We start from the raw sequence: 11,754 nt of genomic DNA on the forward strand, positions 1-11,754 counted from the left end.
CCATGTTCTAAACCACAGTGATGGAGGGGTTGTCTTTTGATCGAGAGGTTGGGGGTCTGATCTCCAGGGTAAACCTGTCTATGTGTCCTTGGGCAAGACGCTGAAACTCTAAGGGGCTCCTAATCATCGACAGCTCTGTCCCGTTGCTGTGTCAATGAACTGATATTGTCAAGCCTTTTTTGGACAACTTTGGTGTTAATAAAAAGCGCTATACAAATCAAATCCATTTACCATTTATTTGCTTCTCGTGAATTTAGATTTAAAGAGCAAACAAAATCAGACCAGACAACAGACAGCACTGTATTAATAAAGAGAAGATTCTTTTAGGCAGACAGACATCTTGTTGCTCCAAAATCCAAATACTACAGCTATTTAAACAGAAATTTCACAGGCTGAAAACACAACACAGTGGACAGATAATGCAAACTTCCTCCACATCTGTTAAATAAACACAGGTCTTCCTCATACAAACTGGTCTTTTCAGTTAGTTAGCGGTAGTTGTTCACAGCACCACACCTGCTGCTTCCACATGAGGCATCAGTTTTCAGTGCAAATAAAACTGTTGGATATTAGAACTGATTAATCAGACAGGTAAACAATGTGTTTCTTAGCGGTGCTTAATGTGCATCTGTACTTTACAGTCACATTGAAAATTTCTTTCATTGCTTCTGTGAAGTGTCAGGTGAGCATGTGCTAAGCGTGCGCTATTTAAAACCTTACAGATAAAACCTTAAGATGAGCACAGACTAATCAAATCAAAATGGCTATTGCAAGTCCCGCCTTTGCTTTACTTTAAATCTCCATCAGAGGAGTGATGCAGTGCATGACTACGGCTGTAAACTGTCCTCATTGTTTGGTTAGTACTAAATCCAGTAGTTATAATCAGTGAAAACATCTGCACAGTTTCATGATTACAGCTATTACATGTATCATGATTTACCAACATTACAGTGTTAACAAGAGTCAAAGTTAAATTTGGAGGAGTGACATTTTAATCAACAGTACAAATAGAAACAAACTTTTTTTTTTTGTTTAATCTTTTGGATTTAAAAAAAAAAAAAAAAAAAAAACACTCCATGGTTGGATATTAAAAACAGTCAGTTTATCATTAAAAGCTTAGTATAATTGCCCTTTATAGTGCATGGATGTTTCAGTAAATTATTAGCCAAAATCACTAAACTGATAACAACAGGTTCAGAATATGTACAGAAGGTTCTTGTCCTCATTTGCCATTACAGTAAATAAATAATATACAAATTATGGTGACAATGTAGAGAAAAACCTCCCAGCACCACAGAGATCACTTCTTCCAAATCCTGTAAATAAAAATAGCTTCCTGATGCACTCATATCCCACTGTAGTCTTCTTGAAGTAGTGTTTTCATAAAAAAAAAATACTACTTCAAACATTCCGTTGTTTAAGTAGGAAACTTTACAATAATTTCTAGCTTATTTCAGTGTGACTTTAAACAAAAAGGGACATTTTTAAGGGCCACAGTTGCCATTTAGCTATTGATGCTGCTAACTTACATAGCTTATTTTACTCCATCGCTGACAGTTCCTGTGTGTAACCCGAGCAACACCAAAGTCTAAGAGTTTCTGTTGAACTTGCCATGTCTGCATTTCCCACCTATAGTCACACAGTTTGAAATCAAACAGAAGGCAGAGCTCCATTATTCTGATTCTAGAGTCGTTTGCGTGTTGTCAAGAGTCAAACAGATGCAGCACTTTGTTAGTCAAATTGATCTCATGTGGTTTTACTTCCATTCAAGTCTCTGGCATAACAAGGGCCATTGTTGAGACTGGTGAATTGGTATAAGAAATTCGTAACAACAGTGTTCAGTAAAACAGACAAAATAAAAGTCGGAGCAGTTTTCTAATCATGAGAATCACATTTTATATTGTTTCAATAGAAATTAATGAAACCATTGAAAAAGCGAGGCTGTAGATTAGATGGTGTGGTGCCTTATTGATCAAATGCAGTCAATCAAAAAATAATTAGCATTTTAACACTAGTGATAACTGCACCCTCGGGTATTAGTGTTTTCAACCTGCCTAGAGTCGACTGTTGTTTGAAATCCCCTTCTGTCAAAGGTTCAAATTTAAAAAAAAAACGTGTAGTAAGCATTTACAAGTCATGCCATCATGACTACAAGCTTTATTTAGTGTTTCAATTGATGTTTTTACATGGATTTTTTAGCCAATAGTGGCTGCTAGCAGGGGGATCTTATCTACGTATCCAGTTAAAGAAACAATCACAACTGTGGCAATACAAACATTCATAGCATAACCGTCTAAAATAGACACTTTTAACCAGAAGGTAGAAGTAGTCAAGTGTAGTGAAGTAGTTGAATTACAGGCAAAGCATTCAATGCCAGGTTCATCAGATGGTCAATAAATTAATTCAGTTTTTGTTTCTTTGGAGCGCTTCACACAGGTTGTGGTTGGGGTCTGGCTCCTGACTCATGATCTCAACACACTCCCATTCTCCGCTACAGCTGGACCGTTTCACCGCCTCCACCACTGTCTGAACATACAGACCGTCCTCGAAAGTGGCAGCAATAGCAACAGGTCCTCGTGCCCAAGACCGACGTTCCTCATGAGCCCGAAAAGACTGTCTGAGGGCCTTCACCATGGAGCACAGACCCTGCAAGTGAGGCAGCGGCATCTCCGTCACCTCTGGTCCCGCCCACCCACTGTCGCTAAGTAGCAGCTCCTCACTTTTACTACCGTTGCGCTGACCGTAAAGTTCTGTTCCCCTGGCAACTAGTCTCCCAGTCGATCCCACTACCATGACCTCATGCACAAAAGACCCAGGCATGTTGAAGTTCAGGGTCACGGTGCAGCACACAGCATCAGATCCACTTCCACCCATCAACATCTGGAAGAAGCAGAAGTCGTCGCTCGTGACGCGGCGGATCCCTCGAATCGAAACATTCTGCTGAACAAATGTCCGCAGTAAACCGTGCACACGGCGGGCTCGGGCACCGGTCAGGTAGCTTAAAAGGTCGATGATGGCGGAGCCGACAGTGTGAAGACCCCCTCCACCCATCAGATCTTCGCACGTCCAGCCATAGGATTGGTCCAACAGGCTTGGGCCGTACACACGGACATCGCATACCTGCAGTTCACCAACGTATCCTTCCCCCAGTAGCTGCCGCATTGCAACAAAAGCCGGCAGGAAGCGCAGAGTGTTACCCATAATGCTGAGCAGCTGGGGATAATATCTGGCAGCAGTCACCATCTTGAAGGAATCCACAGCAGTAGCAGCTTTCTCACATACAACATTCTTACCGATACCTGTGAGGACAGAAGAAACAAGATGGTAGCTGTACTCTCTTAAAAACAAAGACTCCCCAGGCAGTCGTTCCCAAACTCAGCTAATCTAAAACCCACCTAAAAACTGAAAATATTTAGGGCCCACCGAACTATGCATTTATAGCAAAGACACGTGAAGAGAGAATCCAGCAAACATTTAAAAACACACCCTATCTGAATACCTACAATAAACCTAACATACCTGTTTTTGGAATGTGTGAGGAAAGACAAAACACGGCTATGCATGAATGACACATCCAGACAGTGAGAAAAACTACTCAGTGACAGTTTAAGGACAAATATCAATTTTAAAGCTTTGGTGAGAAGAATGTTTCTTCTGTAAATTAAATCAAAAGCTGTAGAGAAAGTTCAAGAGAAAGTCCAGAAGTCCAAGAATACTGTTTAGAAAACACTATACATTAAGTTAAAGTGTTACCAATAACTTGTGTTCAGTAATGTTGTAGTTTTTTCTAAACAAACATTCTTAGTAGATCATTTAAACAAATAACATTTCATGATGTCACTAACGCCAATAATAGCATCCAATTACTATTTTTATTGTTTAAACAAACCCCAGGCGACAGCCTAGATGTAGATAGATATAAGCCATCGCTCATAAGCTCACAGTGTCAATGCTGGGGAGTCTTTGAGTAGGGAAACACTCAGGATGTTGGAACTATAACAGGAAACTGAGGTCAACGCTCAGGAATTCCATCAGATACAGAACGATAATGTTCGACATTTCCGATTCGACAACGTCCTACTAAAATTTGATTCAGTTAACTCTGCATCATTGTGAATAAATGAAATGGTTGTCAGGGATTGTGTTTTAACAACCATTATCACTAAAATTTCTTCAGATTTTTAAGTTATAGGATACCAAACATGAGATCTAGATATATAAACTGCCTGTTTGTATTAACACCCAACCTGGACACTAAAAATTAGATTAATCAGGAAGTTAATTCATTTGTTCACAAAGGTCTACAAACAACCTGTTTTACAGTGTTTTATGTGGTGAATGTATGAATGCAGGCTATGCATTTTAAAGAGTCATTTTTAATAGGGTATCAGGTAAAACCAGCATTGTGGTAAAGGTGTATGTGTGCTTCATCAGCTGCTTACCCAGTGCTTTGACTGCAATCTGCCTCGTCATTGAAGGTGGAATATATATGCAAACCAGATCAACGTCTTGGTGCAGAAGGACATCATCGGAGCGGCTCGTGTGAAAGGGGATTCCCAGTTCCTTTGCCAAGCAGCATGCTTCCTCTTCACTCCGCCCCCAAAGTGCATGGACCTCAAAGCCTTCAGCTTTAAGCAAAGGGACGAGCACCCGGGCCGTGCTCCCCGTGCCAAACACACCCACTCCTGGCAACATGGCAGAGTTGCTCACAGCAAAATCACATGGCACATCGTGGTCGGCCTCACCAGCATTTGGACAGCTGACAAACCACTCGGTGCTGTTGCCTGGGCTTTGAAGAGAGATGATCAACTGAAAGCGATACACAGGCACAATGGGAGAAAACAAGATTTACCTCTAGTTCAAACAAGAACAAATTGAGGCTAAAGTTAGAAAATTAAAAACTACGATGAAAACAGGTATAATGTGCACACTTGTTTCTCCATCTAAACCTTAAAAACAATAGAGGCTGAGCTTTAAGGTTGTGCCTTCTAAGCTAACCTGCAGCAGCATCTTTATTTGGATTTGTGATCTGTGGACTCTATTCTAAAAGAAAACTTGTTACCCATCTGTAGAGTAGCTTTTTGATCATTTCATTTGGATTTGTTTTAATAATTTTAAAAAAGGTTTTGGAATAACCCCCCTTAGGCCAAAACAATTAGAATTAAACATTACATTGTCTTTGATAAGCTTATAAAACCTTTTGTTACTACCTCCTCTATTCATTTAAAGTACACATACGCAGCGTCTTAAGGTTAGGCTATAACCTAATATCACAACAACTTTTAGGTTTAGAGTTAGGGTTAGTGTCAGGTAAGGGTTAGTCTTAGTTACGTGACCTAAACTGAGCAAAGACTGACCTAATATATGTATAATATCTCCACTCTGTGGAAGAACCAGTTTTACAGCCCCTAATCGTACATTGTTTTTTTTTTTTTTTTTTTTTTTTTTAACCTTATACTTTAATGCTTCCCTTCCTTTTTTTTTTTTTTTAAACCAGCTGGATGTGCAAATCGTATTTCTGGTTAACACTACATAGTAAACACTGAATTTGCCTCATTTTATGGCCTCAAAGCTGAAATGTTACCTACTTTATTAACAGAAAGGTTTTAATAAGACAGGTGTAACTGTTCGCTGTAACTGAGCAACGCATTAGATCTATGATCCACACTGAGAGGGAGAATAGATATAGGTGAAATAGGTAGACAAAGCTTTTTTTTTTCTCTAAGTACATTTCTATTCCTGTGTTATTTATTGTGTGGGGTTGTTAGTTGGCAGGTGCAGACACTCCCTGCAAACCTCCAGCACAGCAGACAGTGTTCACTGCCTGAACACCTGCACTACCTGTGTAACCTTTGACAGCTCATTGCTACGTGTTTCCCAGCAGCAGCTACACAGACAAACACACCTTTCATCAGCCTGAGACCAGAGCAGCTGGAGCCTGAACCCTACACACAGGAACCGGACTGAGCCGAGCTAAACCAGGCGAACAACAAACGCCATTCCACTCTAAAGTGACTCAGTGGTAGCTAAGCTAGTCTAGTCATTTTGTTTTTGAGTTCGCAGAAGAGCAGTCACTGCTACACTGAGCTACACAGAGGAAACCTTGATAACGTTAGCTAGCACACGCAGCTATCTAAACTGTGATAAAGGTATACAGTTTACACAGTTAGTATTACTGTTAAAACACCAACCTCTATTTAACTATAGGACAAACACTATTTGAGGACAAAGTTGAGGAGCGTAGAGCAATTACCTTGTTTAAACGTTGGATTAATATCAGCGCTGGTGTCGCAGTGTTGAGCCGGGCGCTGCCCAGTTGCTAATGGTAACTCCTGAGTTGAGACGAGGTTTTACGGCTGTGCAGTGCGGGTTTACACCAAACATTACGGTAGCATCATTGCTAGGGCAAGGTCCTAAAAGTTCTGCTTCACTTTTTTTTTTTTTTTTTTTTTTTAAAAAGGGAATAAAAACAGTTATTTATATAAATCTGTTTTTTTTTTTTAATTATTCGAAAATAATATTAACTATACCAATATAAAAATAATTTAATACATTGGTAAAATTTTTTTTTTCATTCTCAGTTACAAAAATAAAGCCACTAAAATTAAACAATAAATGTAATGAAAGTTTTAATATGATGAGATTAACATAGTCTGAATGTCTTAAGGTAAGTTGGGGGTGAAAAAATAAAATAAAACTTTATTACTATGATATTAAGGTTATGTTACAGCTACAGTATGAAATGGTTTGGTTAACAGTTAGGACCTATGTTCGAGCAGTTTTAGTGGCTGTGAGGAAAGCAACTCTTTACAATAATTTAATAGCATAGATTTGGTTTTTGAGCAAGTAACTTGACGATGCCAATTAGTGCAAAACATTGAATACAATGCCATAAAGTTAATGTGATGAAAATGCATTCACACCACACACACAAACGCACACATAAATTAATAAATAAACAGAATACATAATTCAAAAAGCTACGAGAACAACTGATACACATTTCCATATTAGATAGAAAACAATCAAAGCAATTAAAAAATAATTCCAAGTGCATTAGCATAGGCAGTTTTTTTTTTCAACTGTCAATGAATGTGAATTGCACTAATATTAATATCATATATATCACATAGCAAACAAGAGCACTCAGAGAGCGCAAACCTCTGCCAAATATCAGAATCAGAATCATCTTTATTGACCAAGTAATGTATGAATACACATGAGGAATTTGTCTTGGTGAACTGTATCCTCTTTGTCAGAGATTTGCAGGTATCTGGATCAATGATATATCAATGCCAATAATAACAAATAAGGATTTATTGAAATTTCAAACTGATTCTGATTAATTTATATTTATATGAATCCGGATCCCACCCAATTTTTTTTCTTTTTTTTTTTATTGGAATATTCCAAGACGCAAGGTCTATATTTGGATCAAGAAAAAAAGACTCAATAGTGAGACAGCGGCCGCTATTCATACCACGAATTGCAGTACATAATGCAGCACATGCATGTTCAAGGCAATAGGGAGATGTGTGTGTGATCATTCTTTTTGGTTTTGAATGCTATCTCCCATCAGCATTAACAGACTTAAAATGAATGTTCGTTTTTTCACAAATCCTGCCTTATGCTCCTTCAAGTCATATTGACGTAATTCAGTTAACAATTTTGCTCATAATGATTCTTTTTTAATTATGAAATTAGTGAATACACATATTTCAAGCTCCTACATTTTTTCTTTCAAAATATGTTAATTTCTGAATGCAATTTTCGGAAATCAAATAATTTCATAACTGGTAATGGCAGTTATTGGTTATGAAAATAAACTAAAGAAACATTAAGTTATTATTTGCTGGTGATAATGTCAATTTCTAGTCTGCCATATGCGGTCAAATAAAGCTTGAGACGTGGGGGTCTGACTTTTCCAACCTGCAGGGGGCGCTGAGTAGACACACAGGCCGCTGTGAAGACGTGCAGAGGAAGAAGAACAAAAGGAGACGCAGGGGTTTGTGGGAGTTTTAGTCCTCGGTGGGTCGGTTGTTGGGACTCTGTGCACTAATTAAAGCCTTTACCGCTGTCGGTAAAGCTCTTGTGTTTTTTCAGCCTGAGTTGGAGCTGTGGGGTCGTGGAACGGGACAGACTGCGCAGACTCGGTGTTCAAACGGCGGACGGATCCTCGGTGCAGAATAAACAGGAAGTAGTCTGTCAGCGTTGTGGGACGTGTAGTCCGCCTGCAGGCCGCCGAGCCTTATAACGGATCAGTGAACACAAACAATCATCCGGGTAAACATGCCCGGCTTCACCTGTTGTGTCCCCGGCTGCTATAACAACTCGCACCGGGACCGGGAGCTCCGCTTCTACACCTTCCCCAAGGACAATGTGCTCCGGGAGCAGTGGCTGAGGAACATCTCCCGGGCCGGGGTCAGCGGCTGCTTCAGCACCTTCCAGCCCACCACCGGGCACCGGGTCTGCAGCGTACACTTCGCCGGGGGCAGGAAGACCTACACCATCAGAGTACCGTCCCTCTTCCCTCTCAGAGGAGTAAATGAGCGCAGGATCCGGCGGGGCAGGGGCAGGAAGGCGTCCACGGCGGCTCCTGCGTCCGCCGCCGCAGCCACCTCCGCCGCTGCCTCCTCCGGGGTGCTGCTGACCAGCATGCTGGGAAACACAGCGGAGGGAGCCGAGGGCAACACCGGGGGAGAAGCCAGCGACGACACTATCACCGTGGTGCAGATCGGCCATAACGGGGAGTACCTGGGCACGGCACGGCTCACCACCCAGTCTGAGGGCGCGTGCTACGGCCCGCCGGTGGATCCCGTGCAGGAAATCACGGTGGTTGTTGATTCGCCAGTAGAACCAGGCTCCACCGTGCAGTATGTGAGCGTGACCAGCAGCCCACTGGACCACTCCTATTCCCTGACCACTGGCACCACTTCCACGGAGCTGCTGCGAAAACTGAACGACCAGAGAGACATCATCGCTCTGATGGAGGTGAAGATGAAGGAGATGAAAGCCACCATCCGTCAGCTCCGAGTGACCGAGGCCAAGCTGCTGGAGGAGGTGCGGGAACGGGACCGGCTGCTCTATGGCAACCCGGTGGCTGCCAGTGTCCGGAAGAGAATGTGATGGGACTGGAGGTACCAAGAGACTGGGACTCACCCATGAGTGGGTCTGCAGGACCAGAGACAGAGGAGGCTTCGGTCTGCCTGAGGAAATCACCACCACTTCATCACCACTCCCACATATACCAAGTGTGTGGAGGTTTCCAGCTGTGCAAATGTTGGTTTCTTTCACTCAAAAGACATTTTATTAAATGATTACCTGAATTCTCCGCTGGTCACACACTGTTACTCTAATGTGTCCTTCAAAAATAATACATGGATCATTTTAAAACTGTAAAGCAGGAGAGACAAATGGATGCGCCCTGTTTGAGGCCCTAATTAAAATAACAGTGTAAAGTGCCGGTAACTTTTAAACAAGGACACTCTCAAGTCGCATATGTGCAAAGAAGTGTTTTTGCATTAAAACAGAAATAAACTAATATCTACAAATGCATGCAACAGCTTCAACAATCATGGGCCTCAGTTTATGTCAGTATGTATGGCACAATTTTTTTGCATCTGTAAAATACATTTCCTTGATTTTGTGCATTTTCCCCAAAATATTTTTTTATGTTCAAATTCATCTTCCTGGCCACATTGTCCATGTGGTAGGCCATTCTTCAGTCCCTGAGTCACACCTGCTTTATACAAATACAACACAACAGAGGTCTCATAAAATGATCGAATCTCCCAAAACAGGTGGAAGTGTTTGGGCTTTCCTCGTGTTGCCAAACCCTTGTTTGTCACAGAGTGACTGTTCTTTGAGCGATGACAATTTATTTGCAACAAGTAGAGTGGAGTTTTGTAGGCCTGAACTGATTTATCTGGCTAGTTTATGTAGCTGACACAGTAATAGCTTAGTAACCACATAGCGTGAGGTAAAATGCTTTTTCTCGTTCTCTCAGACAATACTAATAGTTAGGACTGGTTTACAACTCAAGGGTTTGGAAAGATTCAGATCTGGACAAATGTGAAGTGCTCAAAATTGCCCAGACGCTTTTTAGGTCCTTGAGATTTAATTTGAGAATAAAGGAGAATGTTGCAGAGAATATTTAACATTACAATAATACATACTAAGATGTGTAAAATGGGGGGAATAGTAACCACTGGCACACATGATTTTAGATCTCTAAAGAAAATGCTGTGATTGTCAGTTGCCACTTAAAGGACAGCAAGTTGCTTCCCTGACAGAAAACCTAAATATATTTGATATTGGTTTTGTTTGAAGAAACACAATATGTTTGTTTCTGTGTCATTAATGTGTTTTAAATGTTTATGGCTGAATGTACTATACTGCAGCTACGTCTCATTGTCCTTTTCATGAATGTTTGTATCATGTTGGATCTAGTTGTGTGGTTGAGGCAACTGGAGTTGAAGTTTTGCTTGATGACAACGTTTCACCTCATCTGTTCTGCTTCATGGACGGGAAGGGAAATGTTGTCAAGCAAAGCTTAAAGTCCAGTTTCCTCAACCACTGTGTGATGAATGAGGATATTCACTGACACACGGCAACGCTATGTGTTAGATTTCAGTCAAAGTTTGTTCAACAGCTACATTAGGAAGTAAATCTAATTTTCAAGTCATACTTACATGCTTTGTAAAAAAAAAAAAAAACATATTTCTTAAGACACCATCTGCTATAACAATTTTATTTTTAGTCACTGGTAGTGATTGATAACAGAATGCAAATATATTATGTTTGTGTTTTATTTACCTTTGAACTTTGATGAGTTTGCTCAAATGGCCTGTTTGCCATAGGAAAGAAAAGACATTTGTAGTGGAGTGCAGTGCAGTATATTTTTTTCAATGTTAAATTGAAAAAAAAAAAAGTAATAAAGTTTTGTATCATACAGTGTGTCTATTTCCTAAATTATTTGCACACAGGATCTGTGTTGCCTGACTTGTGCTCAAATAGTCAAAATATAGTCTAACAAAAAGATGACATTTCAGAACAGAATGCATGCAGTTATTTGTTAAACTAAAAACAATAACGTGTAAATATTTATTAGCTTTAAGAGTTGAAAAATGAATTAAGAATTTATTTAGTGGTTTTCATCTGTTTTTTAATTCCTTGAAAACAGTTTTTTTCAACCTGTGGGTGCAGGTTGCCTGAAATGTTAAGTAATTGATAAAATTAGAGGTGTCCCGATCCAATATCGGACCGATAGCCGATATCAGCTGGATTTTATCGGACTGCATCAAAAATCTCCAATATATATTATATTTAATCAATTGTAGAATACTGTAGATATTATGTTGAAGGTTAACATTTATGTAACCAATTGGTTAATAATAAATGGGACAGTTTTTCTCATACCTACTGTTGCTGACTATTGTTCTCTGTTTGAGTAACATCACTAGATCAAGCCTTTTCTAACATTCCACACTACAAAATAAGTCATAAAAGTATGTATGATTCGTGCTGATATTGTATCGTCTCGTTATCAGTATCGGTCAATACCCAAGGCTGCAATATCAGCATCGTATCGAAAATGAAAAAGTTGTATCGGGACATCCCTAAATAAAATTGATCATTTCCAATTTTTAAATGGTTACTCTTTCAAGTTAAAACACAATCTTGAAATACTGTATTTTATACTTTTACTTTGCCAAATATAAATCATATTTAAATAAAATGCATCCAAAAATGTCT

At 39.9% G+C, this 11,754-nt stretch overlaps 2 protein-coding genes across 2 annotated transcripts; one reads left to right on the plus strand and one right to left on the minus strand.

Moving 5' to 3' along the window:
* Positions 1 to 299: 299 nt before the first annotated feature.
* gfod2 (glucose-fructose oxidoreductase domain containing 2) lies at positions 300 to 6,355 on the minus strand. The gene is made up of 3 exons (XM_028443208.1): positions 6,254 to 6,355; positions 4,443 to 4,809; positions 300 to 3,299 (listed from the first exon to the last, which is right to left on the minus strand). The coding sequence occupies exons 2-3, from the start codon at positions 4,693 to 4,695 to the stop codon at positions 2,404 to 2,406; spliced, it is 1,149 nt and encodes a 382-aa protein (XP_028299009.1). The 5' UTR covers positions 4,696 to 4,809; positions 6,254 to 6,355; the 3' UTR covers positions 300 to 2,403.
* Positions 6,356 to 7,959: 1,604 nt separating this feature from the next.
* thap11 (THAP domain containing 11) lies at positions 7,960 to 10,951 on the plus strand. Its single transcript, XM_028443213.1, has one exon. It carries the CDS (start codon positions 8,290 to 8,292, stop codon positions 9,124 to 9,126), a length of 837 nt encoding a protein of 278 aa, XP_028299014.1. The 5' UTR covers positions 7,960 to 8,289; the 3' UTR covers positions 9,127 to 10,951.
* Positions 10,952 to 11,754: the final 803 nt, after the last annotated feature.

The sequence above is a fragment of the Gouania willdenowi genome, chromosome 3, assembly GCF_900634775.1.
Source record: "Gouania willdenowi chromosome 3, fGouWil2.1, whole genome shotgun sequence".
Taxonomy (NCBI): Eukaryota; Metazoa; Chordata; class Actinopteri; order Blenniiformes; family Gobiesocidae; genus Gouania; species Gouania willdenowi.